Genomic DNA, 15,806 nt, shown 5'->3' with positions numbered 1-15,806 from the left:
TGGAGAAGAACAGACGCTGAAGGGAACTGGGGAAGGTGGGGTGGGGAGGAACAGACGCTGAAGGGAACTGGGGAAGGTGGGGTGGGGAGGAACAGATGCTGAAGGGAACTGGGGAAGGTGGGGTGGGGAGGAACAGACGCTTAAGAGAACTGGGGAAATTGGGGTGGGGAGGAACAAACGCTGAAGGGAACTAGGGAAGGTGAGGTGGAGAGGAAGATGCTGGATGACGGAGACAGTTAAGGAGTGATAAAGGAGGAAAAAGAGATAGCTGACAGGTTAAACAAATTCTTCTCGTCAGTCTTCACCAGAGAGGACACATCCAATATCCCAGAACCCGAGGAGATTATAAACGGAGACCACGATGAAAGGCTGGTACAACTAGAGGTAAGCAAAGAGGATGTCCTCAGGCAGATGGACAGACTGAAGAGCGACAAATCACCAGGCCCGGACGGCATCCACCCAAGGGTACTAAAAAAACTGAGAAACGAAATAGCAGAAACACTTCGCCAAATATGTAACCTCTCCTTAAAAACTGGGGAGATCCCAGAGGACTGGAAAATAGCAAATGTCACGCCCATCTTTAAGAAGGGATCAAGGGGTGACCCGGGAAACTACAGGCCTGTGAGCTTGACCTCGGTTCCGGGAAAGATGATGGAAGCACTGGTTAAGGACACAATCTGCGAACACATAGAAAACAATGGACAATTGAAGGCGAGCCAGCACGGTTTCTGCAAGGGAAGGTCGTGCCTCACGAACTTGCTGTACTTCTTTGAGGGAATAAACAGCCAGATGGATAAGGGGGAATCCATAGACATCATTTACCTTGACTTCCAAAAAGCCTTCGACAAGGTACCTCACGAACGGCTACTTAAAAAGCTGTGGAACCACGGGGTGCAAGGGGATGTCTACCGATTGATCAAACACTGGTTGGCAGGCAGGAAACAGAGGGTTGGAGTAAAGGGCCAATACTCAGACTGGCAATGGGTCACGAGCGGAGTTCCACAGGGGTCAGTGCTGGGACCTCTCCTGTTCAATATATTTATTAACGACCTGGAGACGGGGACAAAATGTGAGGTTATCAAATTTGCTGATGACACCAAACTCTGCAGCAGGGTTAGAAGCACGGAAGACTGTGAAGATCTGCAAAGGGACCTAACGAGACTGGAAGAATGGGCAAAAAAGTGGCAAATGAGTTTTAACATAAAGAAATGCAAGGTCATGCGTGTAGGGAAAAAGAACCCGATGTTCAGCTACAAAATGGGGGGAATATTGCTAGGGCTGAGCAACCTTGAAAGAGACCTGGGGGTGATGGTGGACACAACATTGAAACCATTGGCGCAGTGTGCGACAGCCTCAAAGAAAGCAAACAGAATGCTGGGCATCATCAAAAAGGGTATCACAACCAGGACGAAGGAAGTCATCATGCCGCTGTATCGCGCAATGGTGCGCCCGCACCTGGAGTACTGTGTCCAATACTGGTCGCCGTACCTCAAGAAGGACATGGCAGTACTCGAGGGAGTTCAGAGAAGAGCGACTAAACTAATAAGAGATATGGAAAATTTTTCATAAGCTGACAGGTTAAAAATGCTGGGGCTGTTCTCCCTGGAAAAGAGGAGACTTACATGATAGAAACCTTCAAAATCCTAAAGGGCATAGAGAAAGTGGATAAGGACAGATTCTTCAAACTGTGGGGAACCACAAGCACTAGGAGGCACTCGGAGAAATTGAAAGGGGACAGGTTTAGAACAAATGCTAGGAAGTTCTTTTTTACCCAGAGGGTGGTGGACACAGGGAACGCGCTTCCGGAGGATGTGATAGGCCAGAGCACTTTACAGGGGTTCAAGGAAGGTTTGAATAGGTTCCTGGAGGATAAGGGGATTGAGGGGTACAGATAGAACTAGAGGTAGGTTATAGAAATGGTCAGAAACCACTTCACAGGTCACAGACCTAATGGGCCACCGCGGGAGCGGACCGCTGGGCGAGATGGACCTCTGGTCTGACCCAGTGGAGGCGACTTCTTATGTTCTTATGCTGAAGGGAAATGGGGAAGAGAGAGATTCCAGACTATGGAGGGAGCAGAGTGAAGAAGATGGGTGGCAGGCCAATTGGAGTGGGGGTGGAGGGAGAGATGGAAAGGAGAGGCAGAGTAACAGAGCATATGGAAGAGACAGGCAGACAGTGGATGGAAGGAAATGAATGAGGAGAATATGAGGAAAGCAGAAACCAGACAACAAAAGGTAGAAAAAAAAATTATATTTATTTTATTTTTTGCTTGAGGATAAAGTAGTATATTAGTTGTGTTGATAAAAATTTATACAAAGCCCTGCCTGCTGAACATCTCTTTCTCTAGTTCATCAGCCAGAACTTACTTTGATTTATAAGGAAGGAATAAGCTAAATATTGCAGTACTGAGGCTTGTATGAATGCTGGGGTGACGGGGCAGAGACAGTGGTCGCGGGGATGGGGCGGTGGACGCGGGGACGAAGCTGTGACAAGGACTAACTTTTTCCTCATGCCATTCTCTAGTGTTTGAGTCTTCTGCAGATGAGGATAGAGCTTGCAGGAATGGGGCAGGGGCAGGAAAAGAACTCGCTGGGATGAAACGGGAAAATCAGTTCACGCAGGGATGGGGAAAAATCTGTCCCCGTCTCATTCTCTATTAAAGATCTCAATATGTACTGTATAATTTGGAGGAAAGGTGGGAGAGGGGAGATATGATAGAGACATTTACATACCTACATGGTGTAAAAGCACAAGTCGAGTTTCTTTCACTCATTTGAAAGGAAGTTCAGGAGTGAGAGAGCATAGGATAAAGGTGATAGGCTCAGGAATAATCTAAGGAAATAATTTTTTACAGAAAGGATGGTAGATGCATGGAACAGTCTCCCGGAAGAGGTGGTGGAGACGGTGTCTGAATTCAAGAGAGCTTGGGATAGGCATGTGGGATCTCAGACACTGCTTTGAATGAATGGAACCAGTCACAGTGTTGTAATGTGGCCTGCATGCTTCATGGTCAGTGTGGTTATCCCTTGATTTGAAGCCCTGCCTTGGTAATCTGTCAATAAAACTGTGGTAGTGTGTGAGATGCCTCCCAGCCATTCAAGCCGCAAAACTAGATAATCGGATCTCCAACCTTCTGATAACTACCTCAGACTACAAGATTTTCAGAACAGAAATAAAAACTATACTCTTCAAGAAATTCCTGAAACAGTCTTAACTCACTTACCCCACTTTTTACCACCAGAGAACTGACAAATGTCCCTACTTTTTACAACTATAAAATGATAAAAGATCTCCTCTTCACTACCCTAGAAATGACGAAGGTTCTTCCATTGTAACCCTATTCATAAATCTTTTGTAATCTGCCTTGAACCGCGAGGTAATGGCGGAATAGAAATCTCTAATGTAATGTAATGTAATATAATAATGTTTATTATGAATGGGCCATTTGGCCTTTATCTTCCATCATGTTTCTATAAGATAATCAATTAGTACTAAATGTCTCAAAAACAACTGTCTGCTGTATTACAGGGGACTTGGAGAGACCTCAGTTTCATATGATGTTATTATAGCACTATTAAACTGGTAGATAGTTTAAGATATTTGGGGATATTTATTGATTAAAAATTAACATTTGAAGAGCAAGTATCAATAATAAAAATAAAAAAAAAGATTTGAAGTTCTTAAGCAACTTGGGAGTCTTTTAGAAGATGTTTTGCATACTTATCTACATGCCTTTTTTTTTTTTCATCTCTAAGCTACACTATGGTGAGGGTTGCTATCTGGAAAACTGAAGTGCCTACAAACTCTTCAGAAAACACAGATACTTACCGTAACAGGTGTTATCCAGGGACAGCAGGCAGATATTCTCACATGTGGGTGATGTCATCCATGGAACCCCGCCACGGACACTTTAAAAGTGCGTCACCACTTTAAGATTTCAGAAAGTTCGCGATAGCACACACCGCACATACGCGAGTGCCTTCCCGCCAGATGTAGATGCGTGGCTCCTCAGTTCAGTAAGCCAGCTAAGAAACCAACCAGGGAAGGTAGGTGGGTTATGAGAATATCTTCCTGCTGTCCCTGGATAACACCTGTTATGGTAAGTAACTGTGCTTTATCCCAGGACAAGCAGGCAGCACATTCTCAAATGTGAGTGACCTCCAGGAAAATAATTTTTTTTTTTTTAAAAATTTCTTTATTCATTTTTAAACTTACATCAAGTGTACAGTAAATATCAACCAAATATAATACATCACTTGAAAAATTTTCAATATCATACACCAAGAAGATTTAACCCCCATCCCCCTCTCAAATTCATATACAACTAATATATACCACATGAAAATAATATCTTACGACAATCATCTATATATATATATAAATTTTGTAATACTGACTGGCCGAAGTGCCCATTACGTCTGGAAAAAGATTCCAGACAGTAATGTGAGATGAATGTGTGAACCGAGGACCAAGTGGCAACTTTACATATTTCCTCAATAGGGGTAGATCGAAGAAAAGCTACTGAAGCTGACATAGCTTGAACCTTATAGGCTGTGACACGACTCTCCAGTTGCAGCCCAGCCTGAGCATAACAGAATGATATACAGAAAGACAACCAGTTGGGATCGTAGGAGAAGAAAAGTTGAGGAGATGATCTATGCGGCTTTGATCTGTTGAGATAGTAGGCCAAAGCTCGCTTGCAATCCAGAGTATGAAGAGCTGTTTCTCCTGAATGAGAATGAGGCTGATGCTTAGGAAAAAACACTGGGAGCACAATCAATTGACTAAGATGAAATTCAGTGACAACTTTTGGCAGAAACTTTGGATGTGTGCGAAGAATCATTTTGTCATGGTGTAACACAGTGAACGGTGGATCCGCCACCAATGCCTGAAATTCACTTATTCTTCTAGCAGAAGTAAGTGAAATGAGAAAAACAACTTTCCAGGTAAGATACTTGAGATAAGCTGTAGACACTGGTTCAAATGGAGGCTTCATCAATCTAGCAAGAATACATTGAGGACCCAGATTACTGGAGGTGGTTTCACATTGAAAAGTCCTTTTTTCTCCTCATTCCATGAAACACTGGGAATCCATACTAACAACCCCTCTTACTGATGTTGACTGGGATCTTTTTTGGTCCTCGACAAATCGTCCTCTCTTATCCTCCAGAGTTTCACAATCAATGTTCTTCGTCATGTGGAATGCGGTATGGACTCCTTTTCGGATGTGGAAAGCCAAACTTAAACAAGACTCTATATGCTGGAATTGTATGAAGGAGGCCGGAACCCTTGATCATATGCTCTTCCACTGTACTCCAGTTCGCTCCTTCTGGTCTCGCATTTGGGACACTATAAAACATGTTACTAACTGTTCGGATGAACTTACCTTGGATATTATAATTCTCAGATCTCAGCACCCCTGCTTTATTCTTTCGAATTGTCCTCCTAAACTTATTGACACTATGTTTGTGACTGCCCTTATGCATATATTAAAGAATTGGAAATCCTCTTCATCATTGGATTATACTTTTTGGTGGAAATCTTTGTGCATGTATCATAAATTTGAATCATATGCTTATGAGAAGAAAAATATTGCTCGACTATCCATGAACATGACACTATGCAACTCGCCTTGGAAATTCTTAGACTCCTATGTTAGTTCTGTTTCATAGACACTCCTGTCTTTCTCTCTTTCTCTTTCTCTCTCTCTTTCTCTTCTTCTCTTTACTTTCTCTTTTCTCTCCTTCTTTCTTTCTTTACTGTTTTCTCATAAGCAGTCCAAGTACTTTGGTTCTCTTAGAAGATTTCAAACCTAATTACAATTGATTGTAGTTACTGCTGTGTTACACTAAATGTTATTAGTTTCGAGATCCCAGTGTCTTACATATATCTGAATATATATTTGGACTGTATCTTTTCATAAAACTTAATAAAAAATATTGAACTCCGAAAAGTCCTTTCATGAATCTGGAGACCAGAGGATAAGCAGTTATAGGTTTACCCTCCACTGGTTGGTGAAAAGCTGTAATAGCGCTGAGGTGGACTCTAATAGATGTAGACTTGAGTCCCAAATCAGACAAATGAAGAAGGTAATCCAAAACTAGTGAAACTGAGATGGATGTTGGGTCATAGTGATGAAGAAGACACCAGGAGGAAAAACAAGTCCACTTCTGCTGATAACATTGTTGAGTGACTGGTTTCCTGGAGGCTTCTAGAATCAGTCTCACTGACTGAGAGAGATGAAGATCAGTTGCATTCAGCCCAAGAGATACCAAGCTGTCAGGTGTAGAGATTGAAGTTTGGGATGCTGAAACGAACCTTGACTCTGTGTAAGAAGAGATGGAAATATTGGCAGAGGTATTGGCTCCTTGATACTGAGTTGAAGTAGAAGGGAGGACCAAGGTTGTCTGGGCAACTGAGGGACTATAAGAATCATGGTGGCTGTCTCCTGTTTGACTGATATGAGTCTTTAAAATGAGAGGAGTGGGTGGAAATGCGTAGAGAAACTTGTGTGTCCAATCCAGTAGAAATGCATCCGCCTCCAGACGGTGAGGCAAGTAAAGTCTGGAAAAGAACTGGGGCAACTTGTTGTGGGGAGATGCAAACAAGTCCACTTGAGGAGTACCCCACTGAGTGAAGATGGGATGGAGAGCTGCCGAGTTGAGCATCCATTCGTGAGGCTGAAGCATTCTGCTGAGCTTGTCTGCTAAGAAATTCTGTTCTCCCCCTGAATGTAGACTTCTTTGAGATAGATGTTCCGAGCAGTCGCCCAGAGCCAGATTTTCTGAGCTTCCTGACAAAGCATAAGAGACCCTGTGCCTCCTTGCCTATTTATATAGTACATTGCTACTTGACTGTCTGTGCGAAGCAGGAGGACTTGGTTGTCCAAGAGATGCTGAAAAGCTTTGAAAGCATAATAAATCGCCCTGAATTCCAGAAGATTGATATAGAACTTCTGTTCTTTGCTGGACCAATGACTTTGAGTTTGAAGACCATCCAGATGTGCTCCCCAGGCATAAGTTGACGCATCCTTGTGATGAGGGGGCATGCAAAAAAATAGACCCCTGGAGAGATTGGATGAAATCATCCAACACTGCAGCGACCGTCAAAGAGATGAGATTAGAGAAATGTGTTGTGAGAGAGGATCTGTCGCTTGAGACCACTGTGAGGCTAGAGTCCATTGAGGTGTCCCGAGATGGAGTCTTGCCAGAGGAATCATGTGGACTGTAGATGCTGTGTGGCCCATAAAAACCATCATTCGTCTGACAGATATGGACTGGAGCTGGTCCACTTGATGACAAAGCCGAATTAAAGTATCCTGATAATCTGCGGAAGGAATGCCATCATTTGAGTGGTGTCAAGAAGAACCCCAATGAACTGAAGCCTTTGAGAGTGATGAAGCTGTGACTTGGGTAAGTTGAACTCAAATCCCAAGTTCTGGATAAACAAGATAGAAACATAGAGTATGACGGCAGAAAAGGGCCGTCGGCCCAACAAGTCTGCCCACTCAAGAACCCTCCCTCTCTCGAGAATCCATCTTTTAAGCATTCCTCTGGAGCGACCCCACCTGTCTGTCCCATTGTCCCTTGAAGTTGAGCGTGGTACTGGCCTCGATTACCTGACGCGGAAGACCATTCCATCGATTAATTACCCTTTCAGTGAAGAAGTATTTCCTGGTATCCCCATGAAATCTTCTCCCCCCCTGAGTTTTAGAGGATGCCCTCTTGTCGCCGTGGGACCCGTAAGAAAAAAATATTTCTTCCTCCACCTCAATGCGGCCTGTGATGTATTTGAATGTTTCTATCATGTCCCCTCTTTCTCTGCGCTCTTCGAGAGAATATAAGCGCAGCCTGCTCAAACGTTCTTAATATGGGAGATCTTTAAGTCCTGAGACCATCCTGGTGGCCATTCGCTAAATCGACTCCATTCTCTTCACATCCTTTTGATAATGTGGCCTCCAAAACTGAACACAATACTCCTGGTGAGGTCTCACCATGGATCTGTATAACAGCAGTATAACTTCAGGCTTTCGGCTAATAAAACTCCTTGCTGATGCAACCCAGCATTTGTCTAGCCTTTGCTGAAGCTTTCTCCACCTGATTGGCAGCTTTCATATCTTCCCAGATGATTACTCCCAAGTCCTGTTCTGCTACAGTTCTTGTTAGGTTCTCACCATTCAGTGTGTATGTTCTGCATGGATTTCCGCTACCAAGGTGCATTACCTTACATTTTTTGGCATTAAAATTCAGTTGCCAAGTACTGGACCATTGTTTCAGTTAAAAGTAGGTCTTGTTTCATAGTGTCGGGCACGGTTGCGCTGTCGGGTTCTGCTGCGCTGCCCACGTTGCATAGTTTAGTGTCATCGGCGAATAATGTAATTTTGCCTCAAAGTCCCAGAGGCAGATCCCTTACAAAGATATTAAATAGTATCGGGCCCAAGACCGAGCCCTGCGGCACTCCATGGTCACTTCCGACATTTTTGAGGGAATACCATTTACCATCACCCTTTGAAGTCTGCTGCTAAGCCAGTCTTCTACCCATGCAGTCAGTGTTTCTCCTAGGCCTATCGTGTTCATCTTGTTCAATAACCTACGGTGTGGGACACTATCAAAAGCCTTACTGAAGTCTAAATATACGATATCCAGGGATTCTACCCCATCCAGTTTGTTTTTTTTGTTACCCAGTCAAAGAAGTTTATCAGATTGGATTGACAAGACCTTCCCTTCGTAAAGCCATGCTGGTGGGGATCCCTTAGTCCTTCGTCATCCAGAATTGTGTCCAATCTATTTTTGATCAACGTTTCCATAAGTTTACATACTATTGATGTGAGACTCACCGGTCTGCAATTTTCGGCCTCTGCCCTGCATCCCTTTTTGTGGAGCGGAATAACATTGCCAGTTTTCCAGTCCAAGGGAACTTTTCCCTTACTTAGGGAAAGATTGAAAAGCTCAGCTAACGGTTCTGCCAGGACATCTCTCAATTCTCAAAATACTCTGGGGTGTAGATTATCCGGGCCCATAGCTTTGTTCACTTTTAGCTTTGATAGTTCGTAGTAGACATTGCTCGCGGTAAATTCAAAGTCCTGGAATGGGTCCTCCAAGCACCCCTTTGACGCTGAGGTCCGGACCCTGGCGCTTCGCAGGTGAAGACTGAGCATAAGTAGTTATTGAGTAGTTCTGCTTTGTCTGCGTCTACAAAGTTACATCAGGTTTCTTTAGGCGCACAATACCGCTTGTGTTCTTCTTCCTGTCGCTAATGTACTTAAAAAAGGATTTATCCTGTTTTAAACCTGTCTTGCTATATTTTCTTCCATCCGGAGTTTGGCCTCCCCGACTGCCGTTTAACATATCTAGATTTCACCAGATTTCTTTAGCTATCCGGTCGTTATGATTGTTTGTAGGTTACGAATGCTTTTTTCTTTTGCTTTACTAGTTCTGAGATCTCCGCAGAGAACCACTGTGGTCTATTTTTTTCTACGCCGTTTGTTCACGGTTTTTATGTATATGCTGGTTGCTTCTTGCAGGGTTGATTTCAGAGCCGACCATAGTACCTCCACACTGTCCGTCGGCTCTGGTTTTGCAGCGCTTTGTAGACATAGTCTCCCATGCACTGAAAGTTAGTTCCTTTAAAAATTTAGGACCTTAGTCGATGTATTTGACGCTAGTGATTCCTTTCTTCAGGTGGAACCACACCATGTTAGTGGGTCACTGGTGGCCAAAGCTTCTCCCACCGATACCTCTGTAACACTGTCCCCCGTTGGTGAGTAGCAGGTCCAGGATCACCTGATCCTTGGTGGGTTCTAATACCATCTGTTTTGAGGCGTGCTCCTCGATGTAAGTTAGTAGCCTCTTGTTGCCCGCTGGTTGTAGCAGAAAGTTGTTCCAGTCCACATCAGGCATATTAAAAGTCTCCCAACAGCAATGTGTCTCCTCGCAATGTGATGGTCTCAATGTCTTCAATTAATTCTTGTCCTGCATCGTCCTTTTGTCTTGGTGGTCTGTACACAACACCAAGATACAGGTATATTGTTATTGCCCCTGGCAAGGTTCACCCAGAGGGATTCTCCTGTAGTATTTGATGTCTGGTGATTATTAGTAACTTTGATGTCCTCTCTAATGTATAGAGCTACTCCTCCTCCTGATTTGCCTTCTCTGTCGTGACGAAGTAGGGTTAATCCTGTACACCATGTCCCATCCGTGGACAAACCGAGAACCACATTTCTGATAATCGCCACCACATCAAGGTCGGCGATTTCTCATTTCTGTTTCCAGTTCCAGTAATTTTGTTGCCCAAGGCTACAGGCATTAGCAGTCCATGGCTGTCCATTATTTCTGCTGGCATGGAGTGTTTTCTGTCCGAGATAGTTTTGTCCCCCTCAAACTTGCCTTTGTCACCCTTAGTATTGCCTCTGTCCCCGTTCAGTATTCACAGGATTACTTACCTCAGGCTCCAAGATGGAGTTACTTACCCTACTAGGTGCGGGAGGTGGGTCCACTCCCCCGCTCACCTAGTTTAAAGCCTTCCGGAGCAGGTGAGCAGCAGGCGTCGTCCTAGGACGTTCTTCCCACTTCTGGTTAGGTGTAACCTGTCTGGTTCCTGCAGTCTCTGAAGTGCCTCTCCGTGGTCCAGGAGAGCCAAAGTTCATCTCTTTGGCACCATCCCCGTAGCCATTACGTTTGTCCTCTGGATCCGTTCTTCTCTAGCTCTCCCCTTGTCTCTTACTGGTAGGGATGGAGGAGAAAAACCACCTGCACTTCCATCTGCTTCAGCTTCTCACCTAGGGCTCTAAAGTCATGGTGCAATCTGTCGCCAGAACAACATGTTGACATGAAGGGTGTCTTTGATGAGCCAGTCATCTAGAATAGGGAAAGACTTGAAGACCCTGAGATCTCAAGGCCAACTGCTACCACCACCATGGCACTTTGTGAAGACTCTGGGAGAAGATGTTAGGCCAAATGGTATGACCTTGTTTTTGTAGTGGTGATGTGCCTCTTGAAATCTGAGATATTTCCGGGAAGCCAGGTTAACTGGAATATGAGTGTAGGCTTCCTTGAGATCCTAGAGAGCATAGCCAATCGTTGTGAGCCAAGAGGGGGATATAGAGTGGCTATAGATAGCATGTGAAATTTTTCTCTGACCAGAAATTGTTGAGGGTTATGAGATCTAAGATCGGTCGAAGACCTCCCGTCTTTTTTGGCACTAGAAAACAGCGGAAGTAAAACCCTTGGTTTTGTTGATCAAGCAGGAACTTCTTTGATGGCGTTGAGAAGGGACTGAACCTCCTGAAGAAAGAGAGGACTGTCAAGGGCTGAAAGCAGACTCATCTTGGAGGATGATCTGTAGAGAGTGAAATATAGAGAGTAAACCTTCCCGAATGATCTGTAGAATCTAGAGATCAGAGGTGGTGAGTTCTCAACGATGAAAATAAAAATTGAAGGCGACCTCAGATTGGCTGAGGGAGAGGCTGAAGCAGAAGGATTACAAACTAAGCTCTCGGATAAACAGGTCAAAAAGACTGATTCAACTTAGCAGGAGCAGCAGGTTGGGCCTCGTTCTTCTGCTGCGGCCTTAACTGGAGCAGAGGCTTTGGCTGAAAAATGCCTCTGATAAGAGGAAGCAGGCCTGCAGGCCTGAAAGGTCTTGATGATTGAGGTTTAGAGTTAGGTTTTACTAAGGTGTCCCATTGAGTTTCATGAGCAGTGAGCTTTTGGGTTGCAGTATCTCTAGAGTCCCCCAAAAGCTCATCCCCTAAACAAGGGACGTTGGCCAGTCTATCCTGCAGGTTACGTCCATATCTGAGACTCTTAAGCCATGCTAGCCTTTCTCATGGTCACATACATAGAAGAAGCCCTCGATGTAAGGCTCAAAGATATCATAAGCTGAGCGAATCAGATACTTCCATAATTGAAGAGCAGTGTTCACGAGATTTGGAATCCTTTCATACTTATGAGATGGAATATATTTTGATATGTGGGGAAACTGCTTCATAAGATGTTGCAAGTAGCATGAAAAATAGAAATTAATAGTTGACAATTCTATTGGCCAACATGGAATTTTGATTAGCCTTCGGCGAAATCTGTCCATAGTACAGCCCTCCCTAACCAGGAGAGACCGACGCAAAGACTTTTGATGGAGTATATTTCTTTAAGTAGCCTCCACAACCAAGGATTGATGCAGAAGTTGAGGGTTATCAAATCCCGGAAGACAGATTATTCGGTATAGATAATCCAGCTTTTTGGGTGCCACTTAGCACCAAGAGAGAGATTCCAAGTTTTTGTAGAAAGTCTCTCTCAGAATCCCATGCAAGAGGAAGCTTTAGCATGTCCTTAGGAGGGCTGATCGTAATCCAAAGTTTCCAGCAACTCCTCACTATCAGCCTCCAACTTCACGGAAAGGGACGCTTGAAGTAGAGCTCCTTTAGAACCCTTGAAGAAAGCCTTTAATGTGGCAAAACGGGTCCCGTCGGGGCAGGCTAGTGATTCTGCAAATTAAAGATAAGTGAGACTGGATTTGTTCTGCAATAAATGTATGTATCTTAACTATGACTATGATTATGTGGTTGGTGTTTTGTGAAAAATAGAGAAGTAGTTTAAAATAAAATGGGGGAAAAAATACCCCAGGTTTGTGTGAATTTGAAGACCTCAGTGACAGAATACCAGTGCTGGTTCCAATTGAACTGGAAGAAATTTCCAAGTCCCTTCTTACCCCAAATCTTAAAAGAAAACTGGGGAACTATGAGCTTTCAGATACTGACAAATCAGTGAGAGATTCTGCCAGCCTTGCCTCTTCAACCCTCCACAATATTGATCCAGCCTCACCTGCTTTGAGTAGATATTTTAGCAACTTGTTGACTGGGGTTCCTTCATTGTCACCATCAAGATTCCAACCAGAGAATATGCTCCTCTTCCTCTGGATAGGTGTGATCCCAGGAGAGGCTCATGGAAATGCAGGCCTAACAGCATACACTGAGGTACAAATGCAGACAGTTAAAATCTAGTACTACTGTACTCCCAAAAAGGCTGCAAGTCATCAATCTATGTTCTAAATCAAGGAGTATAACACACAGAACATTACCTTTTCTTTGCTGTCAATAACATACACCGCCATCCATGCTGATCCCCACAGACACTAGCCTTGCGCCCACCTACGATGCAAGAAGCTCTGAGCCGGTTTGTCAATTGTTCCCGAGAAAAAGGCACATCTGAAATTAAGAGAGCAGAAGGCAAATGAAGAAGGCAGAGCACTAAGATTTTATTCATATATCCAGGGCAGATTTGCACATGTACTTGCATGCTCACACTTACAGTATATTATGAATGTTTACATTAGCTGGTTGAAATAGTTCCATGCAGTTGGACTAACTGACTCATTCTTGTATTAAAAGAAAGAATTTCCCATGCTTTAGTATCCTTGCATTACATGGATCCTGATAGTTTTAAAAAACATTTTTATTAGTTTTAAATCCTTAAACAGAAGGAACAAAGTTAACAAATATAAAACTCTTAAAATAAATGAAATATGTCCCACCCCCCAATCCTAAATCTATCACCCATTGAAAGTAGTTATCATTAGTGCTACCCCGATTCACGATTCAAATCGATTCACCGATTCAAATCAGGTGAATCGATTTGATTCAATTAAAAAAAAAAAAAAAAAAAAAAAAATCGACCTCCCGATTCGATGACCGGCCCTTCACCCTGTGCCTTCCTAAAGCAAGAGCGGCAGGCACTGCCTCTTGCTGGCAGTCCGCTGCCGCTCCTACTTGAGGGGGGAGGATCAGTCGGAAAGGCCTGCATGTTCCCTCAGCTTCACTGCTCTTACCTTAAGCTAATACAGCAGCCTGCAGGATCGCTGGTGCTATAGCGATCCTTGCAGCTGCTGTAATCCTCAGCGGCATGTTGTCTCTGCTATGGTCCCACCCCTCCTCTGACATCAGAGTCAGGATCACGGCAGAGAAAACATGCCACTGAGAACGACAGCAGCTGCAGGGATCGCTATAGCACCAGCAATCCTGCAGGTTGCCGTATTAGCTTAAAGTAAGAGCAGGGAAGCTGGGTGAAAATGCAGGCTTGCTGGAGGAACAGGCCTTTGCAGAGGGATGAGGAGGAAGAGTGCCTTCGGGGCTGGAAGGGCAGGCCTGTGCAGAGGGGAGGAGGAGGAAGGAGTAAGAAGAGGGGAGGGGGAGAATGCCAGACCTGGGTGAAGTGAAGGGAAGAGAGAGGACCTAAACCAAAAAGAGGGTGAGGAAAGCAGATTAATGCTGGACTAATAGAAAGAGGGAGAGAGAAATGCAAGACCACAAGGGGAAGGGGTACAAGAGGGACAGATCCTGCTCCATAAGTAGGTGGGCAGGATGCAGGATGGCAGGAGAGATAGTAGGAGAAAGCCTGTACTTGGGGAAGGGATACAGAAGGTAAGGAAGAGAGAAAGAAGAAGCTAAAAATTGGAGAGACATGAAACAGAAATAAGATGCTGTGCATGGAGGGAGCTTAGGAAAAGGGACACAAGGAGGACACTACTGGAGAAGAGAATAGGGACAGGGACACAGAAGAGAGATGCTTGATGAAAGGGTAGTTGAGAAAAGGAGAGATGGTGGATCTGTGGATGGTGGGGTCCATTGCTGCACCTGCGGGGGGATGGAGATGAAAAAAAGGAAAGATGCCAAACCACTGGGGGAGGAAAGGGAAAACCGAAGGGGAGGACAGAGATGGAAAATGGATGGTTAGCACGGAGAAAGAAGAGAGCCTGATTAGAAGACAAACGGAGTCTTGGGAACCAACCATGATTTGAAAAATGACCAGACAACACAAAAGGTAGGAAAAATAATTGTATTTTCTGTTTTGTGATTACAGTATGTCAGATTTAAAATGTGTATCCTTCCAGAGTTGGTGTTAGACCGCAAACGTGAGCTAGGATTTAACAGAGAGAGGAAAAGTATTTTTTGTTTGTTTATTTTGTTTACACCACAGGACCACTGTGGGTAGGAGAGGGCAAAGGGGGTGAAGAGGCTATAAAATAAAGCCACCACAATTTTGGGAACAATACAAAATAATTTTCAGTAAAGACAATCTCTGCCACATGAGAGGATTAGTATGTTGTCAGAATAGTTTCCCAAAATGTAGCCACCGTAAACTTTGTGGCATGAATAAGATGAGTTGCCAATCCCAATCCCACAACCAACCCCACCCCCACCCCACCATGCAATTCAACATTGTTCCAATACCTCAGCAATTAAAACAAAGGGGCTAAAGTAAAAGATTTCTTCATACGGGATCTGATTTCATCGTGCACCTATCTCCAAAAATGAGTGACTATTGGGCAAGTCCACCACATGTGATTAAAATCCTCCTGGCCTTAATACAGTGCTTCCAACACAAATAAGTGTTGGCGTCCACATGATAAATGTAAAAAGAAAGGGATTGATAAGTCCAGTTAACAATCTATACATCCATTTCATCTTTCTGCAACACATGGAGACTAAATAAGCCCGAGTCCAAATCAACTCCCAGTTAGAATCATCCAATGTTATGTGTAAATCCTATTATCCACTTCCACTTCGGATTTGGTAACATAGAAACATGATGGCAGATAAAGGCCAAATGGTCCATCTAGTCTGCCCATCCGCAGTAACCATTATCTCTTTCTCTCTCCAAGAGATCCCACGTGCCTATCCCAGGCCCTTTTGATATCAGACACAGTCTCTTGTCTCCACCACCTCTTCTGGGAGACTGTTCATGCATTTACCACCCTTTCTGTAAAAAAGTATTTCCTTAGATTACTCCAGAGCCTATCACCTCTTAACT

General features: G+C 44.0%; 1 protein-coding gene across 1 annotated transcript in view; it reads right to left on the bottom strand.

Moving 5' to 3' along the window:
• FRMD8 (FERM domain containing 8) overlaps positions 1–15,806 on the bottom strand; it is an 88,501-nt gene that overhangs the window by 15,930 nt on the left and 56,765 nt on the right. The window contains 5 exon segments of the mRNA XM_033954777.1: positions 12,822–12,836; positions 12,838–12,882; positions 12,884–12,937; positions 12,939–12,968; positions 13,078–13,204. Coding sequence (XP_033810668.1) covers positions 12,822–12,836; positions 12,838–12,882; positions 12,884–12,937; positions 12,939–12,968; positions 13,078–13,204 — 271 coding nt within the window.

The sequence above is a fragment of the Geotrypetes seraphini genome, chromosome 8 (genome assembly GCF_902459505.1).
Source record: "Geotrypetes seraphini chromosome 8, aGeoSer1.1, whole genome shotgun sequence".
In the NCBI taxonomy this organism is placed as follows: domain Eukaryota; kingdom Metazoa; phylum Chordata; class Amphibia; order Gymnophiona; family Dermophiidae; genus Geotrypetes; species Geotrypetes seraphini.
This window is presented reverse-complemented; position numbering and strand designations above follow the sequence as displayed.